The sequence below is a fragment of the Saitoella complicata genome, assembly GCF_001661265.1.
Source record: "Saitoella complicata NRRL Y-17804 unplaced genomic scaffold SAICOscaffold_21, whole genome shotgun sequence".
Taxonomy (NCBI): Eukaryota; Fungi; Ascomycota; class Saitoellomycetes; order Saitoellales; family Saitoellaceae; genus Saitoella; species Saitoella complicata.
Genome location: NW_017567012.1, coordinates 125,568 through 142,272, shown reverse-complemented (window position 1 = coordinate 142,272; position 16,705 = coordinate 125,568). Strand labels below are relative to the sequence as shown.

The 16,705-nt window shown below is 51.2% G+C and overlaps 8 protein-coding genes across 8 annotated transcripts; 6 read left to right on the top strand and 2 right to left on the bottom strand.

The window, feature by feature from the left end:
* Positions 1–64: 64 nt before the first annotated feature.
* Positions 65–1,702, top strand: SAICODRAFT_9180 (N-myristoyl transferase; the record flags this gene model as incomplete). The annotated part of the gene is made up of 1 exon (XM_019171773.1): positions 65–1,702. One exon carries the CDS (start codon positions 65–67, stop codon positions 1,700–1,702), a length of 1,638 nt encoding a protein of 545 aa, XP_019022296.1.
* A 299-nt stretch (positions 1,703–2,001) lies between these two features.
* SAICODRAFT_60334 (putative MFS multidrug transporter) lies at positions 2,002–3,744 on the top strand (the record flags this gene model as incomplete). The annotated part of the gene is made up of 3 exons (XM_019169757.1): positions 2,002–2,590; positions 2,646–3,208; positions 3,259–3,744. The coding sequence occupies 3 exons, from the start codon at positions 2,002–2,004 to the stop codon at positions 3,742–3,744; spliced, it is 1,638 nt and encodes a 545-aa protein (XP_019022295.1).
* Positions 3,745–4,187: 443 nt separating this feature from the next.
* On the top strand, positions 4,188–7,306 carry SAICODRAFT_60202 (uncharacterized protein; the record flags this gene model as incomplete). Its single annotated transcript, XM_019169740.1, has 4 exons — positions 4,188–4,258; positions 4,314–6,934; positions 6,984–7,196; positions 7,245–7,306. 4 exons carry the CDS (start codon positions 4,188–4,190, stop codon positions 7,304–7,306), a joined length of 2,967 nt encoding a protein of 988 aa, XP_019022294.1.
* A 351-nt stretch (positions 7,307–7,657) lies between these two features.
* SAICODRAFT_72788 (uncharacterized protein) lies at positions 7,658–9,637 on the top strand. Its single transcript, XM_019170797.1, has one exon. It carries the CDS (start codon positions 7,667–7,669, stop codon positions 9,623–9,625), a length of 1,959 nt encoding a protein of 652 aa, XP_019022293.1. The 5' UTR covers positions 7,658–7,666; the 3' UTR covers positions 9,626–9,637.
* A 105-nt stretch (positions 9,638–9,742) lies between these two features.
* SAICODRAFT_20888 (dienelactone hydrolase family protein) lies at positions 9,743–10,765 on the top strand. Its single transcript, XM_019166346.1, has 4 exons — positions 9,743–9,826; positions 9,877–10,251; positions 10,308–10,477; positions 10,531–10,765. Exons 1-4 carry the CDS (start codon positions 9,777–9,779, stop codon positions 10,722–10,724), a joined length of 789 nt encoding a protein of 262 aa, XP_019022292.1. The 5' UTR covers positions 9,743–9,776; the 3' UTR covers positions 10,725–10,765.
* Positions 10,766–12,083: 1,318 nt separating this feature from the next.
* SAICODRAFT_38652 (uncharacterized protein) lies at positions 12,084–12,413 on the bottom strand (the record flags this gene model as incomplete). The annotated part of the gene is made up of 1 exon (XM_019168596.1): positions 12,084–12,413. A coding segment is annotated over one exon (330 nt), but the record flags the coding sequence as incomplete, so codon positions are not given.
* A 397-nt stretch (positions 12,414–12,810) lies between these two features.
* SAICODRAFT_67098 (uncharacterized protein) lies at positions 12,811–13,310 on the top strand. Its single transcript, XM_019170283.1, has 2 exons — positions 12,811–12,998; positions 13,061–13,310. Exons 1-2 carry the CDS (start codon positions 12,836–12,838, stop codon positions 13,300–13,302), a joined length of 405 nt encoding a protein of 134 aa, XP_019022290.1. The 5' UTR covers positions 12,811–12,835; the 3' UTR covers positions 13,303–13,310.
* A 105-nt stretch (positions 13,311–13,415) lies between these two features.
* On the bottom strand, positions 13,416–16,574 carry SAICODRAFT_20887 (UvrD-helicase-domain-containing protein; the record flags this gene model as incomplete). The annotated part of the gene is made up of 3 exons (XM_019166345.1): positions 16,251–16,574; positions 14,531–16,200; positions 13,416–14,480 (listed from the first exon to the last, which is right to left on the bottom strand). Exons 1-3 carry the CDS (start codon positions 16,543–16,545, stop codon positions 13,416–13,418), a joined length of 3,030 nt encoding a protein of 1,009 aa, XP_019022289.1. The 5' UTR covers positions 16,546–16,574.
* Between the last annotated feature and the right edge of the window lie 131 nt (positions 16,575–16,705).

The window sequence follows — 16,705 nt, the reverse complement described above, 5'->3', positions numbered from 1 at the left end:
GTTGGGCCCACCCGCGACATCAACGGCACCTGAGCCGCGACGAACGCGTGAAAGTCAATTGACAATGTCTGAGGAGTCGAAGCCCCTCAATCCCGCCGTAGAGGACGTCGATTCTGGCTCCGACGTCGAAGACCAAACTGCCGAGACCGGCGCTGTCGCATCCCCAACAGAAGGTTCCGCGGTGCCCAAGAAGAAGAAGAAGAAGTCAAAGAAGAAGAAGATTTCGAACTTGCTCAAGAGTGATGCGCAGAAGACTGCTGAGGCGTTTATTGGGAATATGGATGATCCTAGTGTCACGAAGGAGAACAGTGCGCAGCTGTTGACCAAGAACAATATGAGCTTGGACCCGGCGCTTGGACAGCAGAGTCTCGAGCAACTCCTGAAGCAAGTAAAATTGCAGGAGTTGCTGACTGGTATGGCGCCTGGAGGAAAGAATAAGAAGGATATGGCGGACTACAAGTTCTGGAAGACACAGCCGGTAGCACCACTGGGCGAGAACGTCGAGCAGGATGGTGTCATTCAGGAAGGCAACGTCTCCAAGATTCCAAAGGAGCCTCTTCCTATGCACAAGGAGTTCGAGTGGGTGACGATGAACCTCGAGGACCCCGCAGAGCTCAAGGAACTGTACGAACTCCTTACTGCAAACTATGTCGAGGATGACGATGCCATGTTCCGCTTCGACTACTCCGCTTCCTTCCTGGACTGGGCCCTGAAGTCTCCGGGATGGTTGAAGGAGTGGCATGTCGGTGTGCGTGTCGCCAGCAGTAAAAAGTTGGTTGCGTTCATCAGTGGTATTCCGTTGGATTTGAGAGTACGAGACCGCGTGTTGAAGGCGTCTGAGATCAACTTCTTGTGCGTACACAAGAAGCTGAGAAGTAAGCGTCTGGCACCGATCCTCATCAAGGAGATCACGAGAAGATGTAATTTGGAGGGTGTGTTCCAGGCTATCTACACTGGTGGTGTTGTTCTGCCGACGCCCGTGTCTGTTTGCAGGTACTACCACCGCTCGTTGAACTGGCCTAAGTTGTGTGACGTTGGATTTTCGGCGTTGCCCCGCGGCTCTACCGTGGCTCGCCAGGTATTGAAGTACAAATTGCCCGAAAAAACGAAGACCAAGGGCTTGAGACCAATGACGTACGCAGATGTTCCGCGGGTCGGAAACTTGCTCAGGAGGTTCTTGTCCAGATTTGAGATGAGTCAGGGATTTGATGATGCGGAAGTTGCGCACTGGATGTTGCAGAATGAGAGCATCGCGAAGAAGGATCGTGTTATTTGGGCATATGTTGTGGAGGATGGGGCTGGGAACATCACGGACTTCTTCTCGTTCTATTCGCTTCCGTCGTCGATTATTGGACACCCGCAGCATAAGGTGCTCAATGCGGCTTACCTCTTCTACTACGCTACTGAGACCGCATTCCTCGAGCTTCCTGAGCACGATCTTCGTCCGAAGTTGTCGGCGCGTCTCAACGAGCTCGTCAACGACGCCCTTGTCCTCGCAAAGAAATTGGAGTTCGACGTGTTCAACGCGCTTTCATTGGCGGATAACGCGATGTTCTTAGATGAGCAGAAGTTTGGAGCTGGTGATGGGTATTTGAACTTTTATTTGTTCAACTACAAGGCGAGACCGATGACTGGTGGATTCTTGCCCAATGGACAGTTGGATCAGGCTGGGAGGAGTTCCGTTGGGTTTGTTCCTCTCTAAGAAATTGACGTGGGTACAAAGATAGCAAAGATAGTAAAGAAAGAAGAGGAATATACCAACCTTTACCTGTATACGGACTGCTTGACCCCCTCGTGATTGGCCCTTAATATTGTATGGGAGACCCGAGATTGGCAATTGTGCAGCGGCTTGGTACCGCGCGCCGCTGCCGCTTCAAATTCGAGTGTCCACCGTGCCGTCGGCAACACCGGAAATCTTGAAGCGCTTACAAGCGACGGTCTGCTATTCACTGCCTGAATCATAAAGGCAGAGACTGATTCTCAATCACTGAGGCCATCAACATGTCCTCGAAGGTTCATGATGAGAGATCGCCGCTACTGGCAAAGTCGATCGACGATCCGGAAAGCGGGAGCGGCTCAGGATCCGTCTCTCCTCCTCTCAGTACTCCCGCCGAGACCAATCCCACTTCAGATGTGGATCCGGCAGGAAAAGCGCGGCTGGGATTGATCATGCCCGCGCTTATGGTCGGAGTCTTCCTCGCTGCGCTCGACAATACCATCGTCGTTGCATCCTACGCTCGGATCGGTTCGGAGTTTCATGCACTGAATGAAGCAAATCTGATCGTGACGTCCTACATGTTGACAGTTACCGCCTTCCAACCTCTATACGGCCGATTTAGCGATATTTTCGGTCGCAAGTTTGCGTTGCTCACGTCGTATACGATTTTTGGGTTGGGATGCCTTCTATGTGGGTTGGCGCGGAACTTGCCAGAGTTGGTTGCTGCCAGAGCTTTTGCTGGTGTCGGAGGTGGTGGGATGACGATTGTCACGAGTGTGTTGTTGAGTGATTTGGTGAGCATTAAGGCGAGAGGGACGTTCCAGGGGATTGTCAATATCGTCTTCGCCACGGGAGCAGGGTTGGGTGCACCAAGTATGTTGTCCTCAGCTTTGCAACGTTGCGTTGGAACTGCTAACCATGGTTGTAGTCGGTGGATGGCTCGCTGATGGCATCGGCTGGCGAATGGCATTCTTGGGACAAGCTCCTGTTACAGTTATTGCCTTCCTCGGCGTATATTTCACCCTCAAGACCCACCCAGTGCATTTGCAAGAACCAAGGTCTGCCAAGCTCAAGCGTGTTGACTTTGCAGGAGCAGCCACTTTGGTGGTCGCTATCAGCTTCTTCGTCGTAGCTTTCGACGTTGGCGGTAATGTGCTTCCCTGGACTCACCCGCTCGTACTCACTGCGATTCCTCTGTCTATTGCTTTCTTCGTTGCCTTTGGCTATGTCGAGGCCAAGAACGCTCGTGAACCAATTGCGCCCGTTCATGTTGTGACTGCAAGGACTCCTCTCGCCGCACTTATCTGCAATTTCTGCGCGTTCATGAGTTACTTTGGTATGATCTACAATGTACCCCTGTACTTTCAGCTTCTGGGCGAAAGTGCTTCGAAGAGTGGAACAAGATTGCTGCCCTCTATCATCGCTGGGTCAGCCGGTTCATTGTTGGGAGGCTTCTTCATGCACTGGACCGGCAGCTATTACTGGATCACGGTACGGACCTCGGAAACATGGTGTGCTTCGTGACTGACGGGACAATGTAGGTGATCTCATACACTCTCCTCGCGATTGGTCAAGGTTCACTGGTTCTCTGGGATGGGCACAACCCGTTCTGGCAGTATACTATGTCACTGGTTCCAATCGGCTTGGGCAACGGCATCGGGGTTACTACTACTCTTATCGCCATTATCCACAACGTATCCAAGGCAGATCAGGCTACTGCGACTGGTCTCTCTTATCTGTTCAGAGCGACGGGAACTGTGCTCGGGGTTTCGCTCAGCTCCTCCATACTCCAGAATTACTTGAAGACACGACTGCCTAGGGTCATTGTTGGACCAGGCGCACCAGATATCATTGAGAAGGTTAGACAGAGTGTGACGTATATTGCTGATCTCCCGGCAGAAATGAAGGGGGTTGTTGTGGGCGTGTATCTGGCGGCCATCAGAATCTGCTTCTTCTGCACCATGTTCGTCGCTGCTGGAGCGGCAGTTTCTGCATTGTTCATCAGGGAGAAGAAGTTGCACAACTAGATCCGAGCTCAACATACAGTACTTCAATCTATCATGAGCCATGAGCCTTCTCAATCACTGACAATCCCGTTGCAATTAAAAGAAGCACCCAATTGAATTAATCCATCACGTTAACAATTGGTCGCCAAGGCTTATCGATAAACGATAGGGCCATCCTGGATGCCCATGACGCGTGGCTGGCGGCGCAGCACCCGATCTCGACGCGGGGCTCGCTTTGGGGGAAATCCCTCGGCCTTCCTGGACGCTATCCTTCATCTCTTGCACTCATCACCAGCATCTACTACCATATCTATCTATTCAAACAGCATACATCCCCGCCAATCTCTTCCAGCGGCGCAATACCGATGCATTTCTCCTTTCTTGGTGCCGCAGTCGCCGTCGCGGCGTTGACGTTGTCGACTTGCTATGCAAAGACGATCGATACAGAGTATGGCGCATTGGCAATGGGCCAGTCGCCGTGGGGTGGGGTGGATCCGCTTCTCTTCGATGGCCGACCCGATGACTGTCCACCATGGTATGCTCCGCTCATCACCTTACCAGTCGTCGCAAGCTAATTGATTATGGCCAAGCTTCAATTGTCTTCTTCCTGCCTTTCAGTGTATGCAGTACGCCAATTGCAGCGAATATGATGGCAGATGTATCTGTCCACCCGGCTTTGGTGGCGACGACTGTTCACAGCCGACGTGTGGATCGCTTGCTGACGGATCAAGGCGTTCAATTCGTCCAGATGGGGAGAAGTGCGAGTGCGAAGAAGGGTGGTCAGGAATCAATTGCAATGTGTGTGAGATTGATGCTGCGTGTAATCGCCTCATGCCAGAAGGAATCAATGGAACTTGCTACCGGGGCGGGTTGACCGTCAAGCAGAACTTCCAGATGTGTGCCGTCACGAACAGGAAGATCTTGGATCAATTGGGAAGTAAGGTACCGGAGGTGACGTTCTCATGCAAGGAAAATGACAGGACCTGCAACTTTCAATTCTGGGTTGACGAGGTTGAGAGCTTCTACTGTGGGCTCGATACCTGTACGTTCGAGCTGGACACGCAGTATGATCAGAACGTCACCAGATACCGATGTGAAAACATTCACTGCAGCTGTGTTCCAGGACGTATGTTGTGTGGAGAGGAAGGTTCTATTGATATCTCCGAGTTCCTGTCGGAGACCATCAGGGGACCTGGATCATTCGAGTGTTCCGGGAAGAAGGGTGGATGCAGATTCTCGGAACCCGCCATGAACGACCTCATCAAGACCGTCTTCGGTGACAGCTCCATCACCCTCGACTGTAACTCCGGTGAATGCTTGCACTACACGGAAATACCCGGCTACCAGCGCCCCGAGAAACCGTCGAACACAAAGCTCATCGCTGCGAGTGTGGCTGGTGCCATTGTCTTCTTGATTCTTCTCGCTGTGCTGCTCTGGTACCTGATCCGTCAATCGCAGCGGCAAGCGAAGGTTTCCGGCGGCGAGATTCGCTTGCCTGATGACGAAGCGGATAAGCTCATGATGCACCACACCCCAGCGTCACTTATGTTCCGGAACATCACATACAACGTTGCTGGGAAGACCATCCTGAACGATGTACAGGGTGCCGTTGCTCCTGGTCAAATTATGGCGATCATGGGCGCTTCAGGCGCTGGTAAAACGTCTTTCCTCGATATTTTGGCGAAGAAGAATAAGCGAGGACAAGTCTCAGGTGATATCTTCGTCAATGGACGGGAAGTTTCGGAGTCTGAGTTCAAGAGTATCACTGGGTTTGTTGATCAGGAGGATGTGTTGATGCCTACTCTTACCGTGTACGAGACAATCTTGTACTCTGCTCTGTTGCGACTACCGAAAGACATGAGTGTTGAGGCAAAGAAGTATCGTGTACTCGAGACCATGAACGAACTTGGGATCCTAGGAATCAAAAACTCTTTTATTGGAACTGAGGGACAACGCGGGATCAGTGGCGGAGAGAAGAGGCGTGTGAGTATTGCCTGCGAGCTGGTCACCAGCCCAAGTATCCTGTTCTTGGATGAGCCGACCAGTGGATTGGACGCATACAATGCGTACAACGTCATCGAGTGTCTTTCCGTGTTGGCCCGCGACTACAAGCGCACCATTGTCTTTACCATCCATCAACCCCGTTCCAACATTGTTGCATTGTTCGACCAACTTGTGCTCTTGGCAAAGGGTCGGGTCGTGTACTCTGGCGATGCTTCAGAATGTCAAGAGTATCTTGCTGCCATTGGTCACCCTTGTCCGACGGGCTACAATATTGCTGATTACTTGGTTGATCTCACTATGGGAACAACGGATGAAGCTCCCAACGAGACATCCGGAGAACCGAGCGATGATGAACCCGGCTTGGTTCGCCGACGTACAAGTCACGAGGATCTCGAAAGTACGCAGGAATGGGCCAGGTTATCTCAAAATACATCTGCCACCTTATCCAGAAAGCCTAAGTCAAATAAGTCTGTCCGCAGGGCTCGTCCCGTTGTGGATGAACAGGCGCACCTCGACAACCTTGTGGAGGCATATGCCGCAAGTCTAGCATCGGACGGCATTCGTGACCAAATCCAAGAAGCAATTGCTGAGAGCAGTGATCCCCAGACCCCTGCACCTGAAGCTCTGGTTCAGCACAAACGCCAGAATGTGTGGGGTCAGTTTGTTATTCTTTCACAAAGAATGTTCAAAAACTTGTATCGTAACCCGATGTTGATGATGACGCACTATGCAATTGCGATCACGTTAGCCTTGCTGTGTGGATACCTCTTCTTCGGTGTTTCCAACGAGCTTTCGGGTTTCCAAGATCGACTTGGACTCTTCTTTTTTATCCTTGCTCTCTTTGGGTTCAGTACGTTGACTTCACTGAACGTGTTCGCCAGTGAACGTATCCTGTTCGTGCGCGAGCGTGCGAATGGATATTATCATCCTGCGGCTTACTTCTTGTCCAAAGTCATTTTCGATGTTATTCCACTGCGGATTGTCCCACCGGTAGTGATGGCTCTAATCATCTACCCGATGGTTGGTCTCGTTCCGGAGGTTCAAACGTTCTTCAAGTTCTTGTTGGTTTTGGTGCTTTTCAACTTGACTGCGGCCGCCATCTGTCTCTTCATTGGTGTGGTCTGCAAGGAAACTAGTGTGGCGAACTTGATTGGAAGCTTGGTGATGCTGTTCAGCTTGCTCTTCGCCGGTTTGCTCCTCAACTCAGGTATGTCTTCCCGAAATGTGTCTAGGTTACATGTGCTAACGTCTGATAGATTCCATGCCCAAGACGCTGTCATGGTTGCAGAAAGTCTCGATATTCCACTATGCTTACGAAGCCCTTTTGGTCAACGAAGTGCGATATCTCACATTGCGTGAGAAGAAGTTTGGGTTGTCCATAGAGGTACCCGGTGCTACGATCCTCAGCACATTCGGCTTCGATGTTGCTGCGTTCTGGCCAGACACCGTGGGCCTAGTCATTATGTTTGGTATGTGTCCTATTTTTCTCATCTTGTATCTCTATGTTAACTCGTTAGTAGGTGCTTTCATGGTAATGACCTACCTTGCTATGCATTTCCTACTGGTTGAGAGGCGCTAGATGGCTGTGTGAAGGAAGCATCTATCACTTATCTGCTTGGTCTAACTGAACAGGCTCTTAATAAGAATCGCTATAAGTCCTGTGCGTAGATACTTGAAAACGTGAACTCGTCTGTGCTCCTTGCTCCTCCAGTGACGGTAAACGGCCTCGGTACTTCAATCACGACAGAATTACAGACACTACGTTTGAGTATATTCCTCGGTGCTATTGGATAATCATTTCACGTGATTGTATCGTCGTTACACCGCAGCAGCCGAAGCATGTAGATGCAGTACGCGAAGTCGCGTACGACAGGCGCAAATCGACTATTCGCAAGTTCATACGGCTGTGCGACATAGTGTTCCATACAACTAAGCGCAAATGTCTACGGCGGGTGCAAAACGCAAGCGGTCTATCACTAAGATTCATGCTCCTTCGCCGTCTCCTTCAACCTCAACGCCAAAAGTATCAGACGTACGAAGCCCATCTGTCGCACCAGGCCTGAGCAAAGTAAGCAGAGACGTGGATCAGTCAACTGCTACTATTCTGAGACGAATTGGTAATGGCGACCTTCCAGTAACACCGGAACCGCAGACGACGGGAGACTTGCCCGGCTACCTGAACTATGTCGAGAGCCGTGTATTCTCGGCAGCGCTCAACCAGTCTCGACTTCAGTGGACTACTGGAGGAGTCGTGCAGAAGTTTTGGACGAAGCCGACCAGAAGTCGCAAATCACAAGCCGATGTCATCCATACACCGAAACACAATATGTCCAAGCTTGGCGAATGCACTTTGACGATTGGCCCCCACTCTTTTCCGGAAACGAAGATCTACAGTATCCGATATTTACCTGAACATCAGCATCCTACGCATTCTCCATCACCGCTGGCTACTGCATCAGGCTTGCCCCCTCAATACCATTATCAGACTGGTCCTGGATATCCTCCACAAACGCAGTTGCAGGGACAGTATCAACAACCTCAGATGCCGGGCCAAACCGCTGCCGCTCCCGCTACGGCACCTCCGGTAACTCCAGGACCGCCTCATTCCACTGCTCCGGCGCAGATCGTCAAACAGGAGCCACTATCAACGCCGGCAGCTGCTGGGAGACCAACTGTTGCGAGTTTGCCGCAAACGCCTCTACAACAGTCCGCGGCGCCGACTGCGACACCAACACCTGCCCCTGATCAACCTCCACCGGCACCTGTCGCTCCACAGCCACCTCAAGCAATTGCACCAGCCCCGACGGCTGCCCCCACAGCGCTACCACCGATGAACAATGATATTATCATGGGATTACGTGCTGCGGCCGCTAAAGATCCAGCTCTCCAAAAGTTGCTGACGGTAGTAGCTGGAGGTAACGCGAGTCCAGCAGAGATCAGCCAGTTGACTACGTTCATCCATACCCTTCCGCAGGCACAGGAGGCAATTCGACAAGCTGCTGAAGCTGCTCGTTTACAAGCAGAGGCTCAAGCAAGGGCTCAGGCCGAAGCGCAGGCGAGAGCACAGGCACTGCTGATACAGCAGCAACAAGCTGCGCAGAAGGCCATGCCTAAATATCTGCAAAGTCAGGATGTGGTCTTTGAATTCAAGGATAATCCCAACGATCGCTGGCTCTTCCCAAGGATGTCCATTGTCGAGGCGCCTGACGATAACGAACCGCTGGAAGTAATAGCTTCCTTCATGATGACGATTCCCACGAAAGATCCACAAAAGCCGATGGCGTGGCAGCCGGTGACTATGGTCATGGAGGGATGCACGAAAAAGATTCGAGATACTGTTGTTGCTGTAGTGGAAAATCCGAACTTAGTACGGGAGAAGATGAGCGAAGCTATGGCGAATATGCCGCGAGCTGATCCGACGTTTTTGCAATTCCGTTTACCTAAGGGAACAAGAGGGCATCGACTTGAGGCAGCAGCAGAGCCCGTGCCGACAAAGCCTTCTATACCACGGCAGGCTTCATCTACAACTGCTCAAGCGCACACGCCAGTTCACGAGCGACTATCGTCAAAACCAAAATCAGCACCGAAGCGTCGGGTACAGCAAAACAGCAGAGGAAAGACATGCGAAAACTGCGGAACTGCGGATACACCTATGTTCCGTCGTGGACCCAGCGGGCCCAACACGCTGTGTAATGCATGTGGTGTTCGGTGGAAGGGCGGGCGAGGGTCATTGGATCCACCACCGCAGAAAAGTCCGGAATCTCGGAGGGCGAGCTTGTCTACCATACCACAGGGCGCACAAGAGACCATGCCTCCACCGGCCATGAACATATCGCTGGTACCGCCTGCAGTTCCTCAGACTCCGGCAGCGGTACCAGAGCTTACTGGACAGCAATAAATTAGGATAGCTGTAACTATCGTTGAATGAAATACATCTTGTGAGCAATCCCTGACGTCATGCGGGGTCCCTGCACAATCGATCCCGCTTCCTCCGGCACAGAGCTCCGACGGCAACTTTCAATTGAACGTTCATAACTGTTAAGCTGATCATGATGTCTGGACAACTGGGAGATTGCTGTGTTTCAGGTGTCCGTCATGAGTGAGTCCTCCGTGACGGACCGACCATCTCAATCGCTTATGGATCAACAGAGGCACACCTACTGGCGAAATCAAATTCATCGGCGACGCCCGCTGCTACATCTCTCGACCATCCGACGGCAGTACACGCAACTGCTTGCTCTTCCTCCCTGATGCCTTCGGTATTGACTTGATCAACAACCAGCTTCTTGCTGACGACTTCGCCCGTAATGGACTGTTCACCGTCATGCCTGACTATTTCGAGGGTGATCCTTTCCCAATGGAGGCTTTGGAGCCTGCAGAATCCGAGGAGAGACCTTTGATCGACCGTGTCAAGGGTGCTATCGCTGAGACCTTGACTATTCCCATCTGGCTTGGACGCCATCCAGAGTCAAAGGTTAGGCCAATTATCGACCAAGCGGTCGCTAGTGTGAAAGCAGAATTCAAGTAAGTATTAAGTTATTGCACCACTTGCGGATTACACTTGCTAAGGAATGATATAGCTCCTCAAAAATTCTCGCAGTTGGCTACTGCTTCGGCGGAAAGTACGTCTTCCAACTCGCGAGGGACGGCATAATTGCCGGCGGAGCCACAGCTCACCCAAGTCTTGTTACGCTCGACGATGTCAAGGGTATTCAGGTCCCTGTAAGCATTGCCGCTGCCGAGACGGATGGTGAGTCAAGAATCCCCGTTCCTCAGGTTCTCTCCGCTAACTTGTCGACCTAGCTATCTACGTCCCCGAACTCAAAGAGCAGGTTGAATCTGTCTTGAAGAACAACGGTGCGAAGTTTGAGACGATCACGTACGAAGGAGTGACGCACGGTTTCGCCGTGCGTTCTGATATCACGGTGGAGGAGAATCGCGTTGCGAAGGAGAAGGCCTTTGCCCAGTTTGTCAAGTTCTTCCAGCCGTTGCTTTAGATAATTGTATCGTAACTCTCCGTCATAACAAATTATGGCAGAAATAGGGTCCTGATCATTCCACACCCCCGTTTCTTCATACCACACCCCGCGCGCCGAAAATTGAGGAGATCAGAGCAGAAACAAGATAAATAAAATTATTTACAGTAGCAATATGTACACAAATAAATTCCTGACGCTCCCACGCTTCCATCAAGGTCCATATGGACCAAAATAATTGCTAGGCGGGCCCGGAGGAGGCCCGTAAAACCTTTGATGCCCCGGAGCACCCATGGGAAGGTTTCCACCAGCCTGAGTTGTGTCCAATGTGGGTGCCTCAATGTAGTTCTCGTCGAGGACAAGATGCCAGTGCTTGTGTATGTCGTGCATTGTCAAGACCCGGTCGTCGGCCAATGCTTCAGTGATTGCATGCGCACAGGGTAAACCGAAAACCCTCTTCAGGTAACCACGGCAGGTTGAAAGGGTGAAATTGGTGGCGAGCGAACGATGTGCGAGAATGTACTGCTCCTCAATCAACCCCAATGCGAAGCCCGAAACCTTGTACTTGATATCGGCGAAGAAAGTGCCCAAAGTCGGTGGAACATTCACCTTCTCGTTGGCTATCTTCCCTATTATCTCCTTGTGTTGTTCCTCCATGAATGCCCGGGAATGATCCACGACGGTCAAGAGATTGCCTGTGCTGACTCCAATGTGACCTTTGAGACACCTGTGAGCACCTTCAGCACGGGAAGAGACTGACGATCCGAGGTGAGTGACACGGTCAACCCAGGCGGAGACAAAGTAAGTCTTGTAGGGGAGAAGGGTCTCGACGTATGAAGTAACAGTCTCATACCTCTCGTAATCACGCATCAAATCAGCGAGATTCTCCTCGAACTTCTCCTCCGTCAAGGATTTCATGAGCTCCTGCATGGTATTGAAGAAACCATCCCATTCCTCCTTAGTGCGGAATGCACTTTTGCAGTTCGTCACCACATTCTTCTCAATGTGCCAACGACATAACAATTTGGCGGCGGTGGGGAATACCTTAGCATTTGCATGCATAAGGGCAAGCTCGCGGTCTGTGACGATGACAAGAGGTGTAAAGTAATCCATCAGCTCCGAGTACATACACATTGCCCAGAGATAGTCCTCCCGAGTCTCCCGAGAGAGGAAGCACAATGCTGAGGTGAACGAAGTGTTGCAACAAGTCATCCCGACGATATGAAGGAGGGGCATCTCAAACTTGTTGGTTTTGTAGGTGCAATCCATGACGAAGACGTTTCGAAAGCGTTTCGTGAAACTAACAGATTGTGGGTGGGTGAAGATTAGGCTGGTAATGCGATTTTCGTTGTCCACCCTCTTCCGGAAAGGCAGGCCTTCTTCTTCGAGTTTGTCCAACAAGGCAACAATGGGTGTACGCCCGGCAAGATTCTTGACGCGAAGGTCGCGCTTGGCGTTGTAGATGTTGCGGCGCAAAAAGTCTGGGTTGCCCTCCGGGTCCTCGCGTAGGGCCACGGCAATAGTCCTAGGCAGTGCACCTGCCTTCGTCATCCTCTCAACGTCTTTGATCTGGGTGGCTGTGAGTTTCCTGTGCTGGGGGAGTGCCGTGGGATCGATTACGGGCTCATGGTTGTGCTCCCAGTTCTTTGTCGATAACTCCCAATCTCCTGTTATCCCAGAGAGCTTGCCAACAAGCTTGAAAGGGCAGCCCTGGGCCTTGTGGTTTGATTTGCGCTGACGGGAAGTGCGGTCAAGATTATGGCGATTTCTATACTCGCCGCCACGGGTACATTTTAGCCATACTTTGCCGGGTTTGGATCGCTCAGTTGAAATGGCATAGCCACGGGGCTTGGCCCAGGCCTGGGCATAATTCTTGAGCTCTTCCAGGGTAGGGAAAGAGGCATCAGGTGGAGGATCCATTTCTGTCTCCTACAGCTGAGTTTAATGCTGTTTTGTGTGGTTGTTATGCTCTGATCTCCTCAATTTTCGGCGCGCGGGGGTGTGGTTTGAAGATTTAGGGGTGTGGAATGATCAAAACCCCAGAAATATAGCCGTGCATGCCCAAGCGTGTCTCAAAGCGCGTCCTCAAGAACCTTAAATAAAAGTACAATTGCAACACCCAAAACCATGTCATGAAGAGACATCGCGACGAGGAATACCTTTCATCACCACCATCTAGTTCATTTGTGCAACAGGCTTCTCAGTTGAGTCAGGATACACCCTCACGGAATGAGTCGGGAAGGACTTTGAAGCGGGTTCCTCGTAACACTGCGAGTGAGCAGCAGCAGGTTTACTGTCCGTCGCTCCTATTGCACACGAGAAGTACGACATTCGGACAAAGCTGACTCATTTCATAGCGAATACGCTCAACATGCTATTCTCGGCGCAGCGGGCTGTAGCACAAAGTCAGAGCGGTCAAAGCGTGGAAGTGAATGCTGAACACTGCGCGGACTGCGGACAAGCCGTGACGCCGGAGCAAGAGGGCGGGACCCTCTGCGTCAAGTGTGAGAAGCTAGTTTGCTCTGTGTGTTCTGTGTTGCGATATCTACCAGAAGCTACGCTACGAGGTTGCTTAGAATGCGTAACACATGGTCTATGACCCCCATCACTCTTCTCGTTCAGAAGCCATGATCGTAGGTAACAGTAATTTCAATTAACGCCGTACTCACCATGTCCAACCGAATATGACCCTCTATCATTATGTAAATTTCTTTATTTAGATCCCCATGGCTTCGGTCTACCCATCCCTAATCTCTTGCCAGGCTTCCTCAATCCTGTGTTGCCCGGCAAACTGGTACCCTGTGGCAGTGTCGGTCTGGGTTGTGCAGGTGCTGGTGCTGGTACTGTGTATGTCATTTTGGTATGCTGTAACCCTTTCGAGACAACCCTTGACCTGGAAACCACGGGAGACTCCCGCGGTGGGGATGAAGAAAGAAGAACATATCGTTCCTCCCCAATAGTGGTAGTAACCGTCTCGACGCGACCCAAAGGTGTAGGAAGTGGGAGGTCCTCCTCCGTAAGGTCAATGACGGGCGGTGGCATTGCAGCTTGTCCATGAGATGGTGCTTTCACTTGTTGTTTGGCACCAAGCCAGTCAGCCAAGACCCCCTGTTTAGGGTCGGTCTTCTGCTTTTTCAGAGTGATAGGCTTCTCACGCCGATCAGACGATGACGCTCGGCGGTTGTTTCCCGCGCTCAATGGTTCCACAGGTAGCTGGTTCAGTGCAGTTCTGGAACTCATAAATCCACTCTGTTCGTGCGAGATACCATCCGTAGACGACGACACGGTACTGTACTGATGACGCACCGCTCTTTCAGGGCTAAACCGACGGAAAATATTCTGCCCGAAACTGTTGCGGCGCCCGCGGACAGGTGATGGAGCCCCCCCCAAGCCTTCATCCTCGACGGAAGACAACCTAGACGTCATCTCCTCAATCTTCTCCAGGCTTGGCATCGGCCTGTCCAAAAGTCTGCTAACCTCAGCGGCAAGACCACCAGCAAATGAGGGACCTCTGGCCTGAAGCAGCTTTCGTTCGCGAACGTCGTTCAAGAAGCGGGAAACACGCGCGTCCTCCTGTTGACCATAATTCGTACTCGTTTCTGGATAGGAATGATACAACAAAGCCTGTGCTCTCGTCTGGCCAACATACAAGATACGCCTCTCTTCATCCTGATCCTCCGCTCGAGAATTCGGGATCGACCCATCGAAGACAGCCGGAATAAATACAACTGGCCATTCTAAACCTTTCGAGGCGTGGATAGTTGAGACAGTGACTCGCTAGCAGGAGCGTTAGATGGTCCGAGCAGACGGATGAACGAAAATCATACCTGGATGGCTTCTCCTCCCTTCTCCACACGATCAGATACAAGTGATACGCCACTCAAGAACACCTCGAGATTCGACATATCTGCGATGTTACCGTCAATGCCTTCCACATCAGGCAGATCCTCCGCAATCGCAGCCGAAACTTGGTCTGCGTAGATACTCAACTCTTCTACATTCGCCCATTTCTCAAGATACCCCTCTTCACCATCCTTTTTATACGTCTTCTCCAGATACTCCCGATAGTTGATGTTTGCAGTGATGAATTTGATGAGTTCCTCGACAGAAGCGTTGTTGTTGGCCATTGCACGTGCCTTATTGATCACCGAAGCAAAATCCTGCAATGACTTCAAGGCGGTGCTGGCAAAACCAAGTTCGCCCTTCGCGGCCCTATTGGCTGCTTCGAAAACAGGCAATCCTCGCGTTTGTGCTTGGGCGAGCAACTTCTCTAATGCCTTCGGCCCTAAACTTCTCGCAGGGACATTGATAACGCGTGTGAAGCTTGCCAGATCAGAGGAAGACTGTACTACGCGAAGGTATGCCAGGATATCCTGCACCTCTTTCCTTTGGAAAAATTCAAATGACCCAACCACGTGAAAAGGTATCCCAGCATGAGTGAATGCTGTCTCCAGTCGCATAAGGGTCGGCCTTGCTGATCGCAATAACACCACCACGTCATTGTAGGTTATCATACCTCCTGTACATGCTATGACTCGTTTGATTTCTCTTGCAATCCACTCAGACTCAAGCGTTGCGTCCGCCAGCACTCGAAGCACAGGCTTCGGACCGTCAGGTCGATTTGGCATGAGCTGTTTCTGCGGCCGCGACCGGTCTTGGCTGATAACCTGGGAAGCGAGTTCCAAGATTGCCCCCGAACTTCTGTAATTATCTTCCAGGTTGATAACGGTGACACTGTGGTCGCGATAATGAGTTGACATCTTCTCCAAGTTCGTGATGTCTGCGCTTCGGAAGCCGTAGATGCTTTGGTCAGGATCACCAACAATGGTGATCCTATTGGCCTTTTGTGCAAAAAGTCGCATCAACTCGTATTGAACAAAGTTGGTATCTTGATATTCGTCGACGAGCACATGCTGAATGTTGCCGACGCACTGAGGGCGTGCTTTGAGCAAATCAAGACACTTTATCAGAATGTCATCGAAATCAAAGAGATTCTGCTGTTTTAGTAACGTCTCATACTCCCTATAGACGTCAACTACGTCGTTGTCTGATTTAGAGTTACCGGCGTAATGCGGAAGTTTTGATGATCTCCGTTTTCGAGCTTCATCCTCGGCATGCTGTTGCCAAGTTAGTCCCTTGCTCTTCAGCTGTGATATACGATTCTTAGCGATTTTGTCCGAAATTTCAGAATCAGCTTGCTTGATGGCCATCTTCATCAACGTTGTAGTTTGAGTAGCATCCGCAATTCCGAAGTCCTTTTCCAGTTTTATGTGATCGCCATATTTTTTGAGATAACGGCATGCAACAGAATGAAAGGTCCCTAGAATCAGCCCAGAGTTTTCTACTCCAAGGATGCGATGAATGCGCTCTTTCATTTCCTTCGCCGCCTTGTTCGTGAAAGTGGCCACAATGATCGAAGAAGGAGAGAGACCATGGTGAAGGAGTAAATGCGCAACACGCGTGGTCAAGACACGCGTCTTCCCTGATCCAGGGCCAGCTATACCTTCAGGTTAGCTGTAGGTCTGGAATATGCGGTCGTAAATGTACCAAGGATCTGCAAAACCGGATAGAGTTCCGGATCATACGTCGCCGCCGTCAGCTGGGAAGCATTGAGACTGTCTAAATGCGGATACTGCGGTCCATCAAACATTTCTTCAGGTCGTAGTAGTAGCTTCGCGCCCAAGTTCTTCCCGCTTGACTTCACGTAGGATCGCCGTGTAGATGAAAAAGGACGGTGGAGAAGCTGACTGTTTGAGGAGGCGAAGACGTTGAGACGAATCAGAAAGGGCTGAGCTGGTTGGAGACAGCTGCTGCAGAGACGACGAGAGCGAGGTCTCAACATTCGACGCAGCTGCAGATCAACTCACTTGCACCTATCTCCAGGATAGACGAAGCTTAGGGGTTGAACGGCGTACGCGTTGCAATTATTGGTTGCTCGTCTACGCGCGGGTCTGAAACATTCGTATAATAACCGTGCATGACTTGGCATGACTTTGCATCAC

Bases quoted from the DNA above. Each gene is read 5' to 3' on its own strand.
- SAICODRAFT_72788 (XM_019170797.1), top strand. From the start codon at position 7,667: ATGTCTACGGCGGGTGCAAAACGCAAGCGGTCTATCACTAAGATTCAT.
- SAICODRAFT_20888 (XM_019166346.1), top strand. From the start codon at position 9,777: ATGATGTCTGGACAACTGGGAGATTGCTGTGTTTCAGGTGTCCGTCAT. The intron at 9,827-9,876 runs GTGAGTCCTCCG...ATGGATCAACAG, and splicing joins GTTTCAGGTGTCCGTCATGA to AGGCACACCTACTGGCGAAA. The intron at 10,478-10,530 runs GTGAGTCAAGAA...TTGTCGACCTAG, and splicing joins TGCCGCTGCCGAGACGGATG to CTATCTACGTCCCCGAACTC.
- SAICODRAFT_67098 (XM_019170283.1), top strand. From the start codon at position 12,836: ATGAAGAGACATCGCGACGAGGAATACCTTTCATCACCACCATCTAGT. The intron at 12,999-13,060 runs GTCCGTCGCTCC...CTCATTTCATAG, and splicing joins TGAGCAGCAGCAGGTTTACT to CGAATACGCTCAACATGCTA.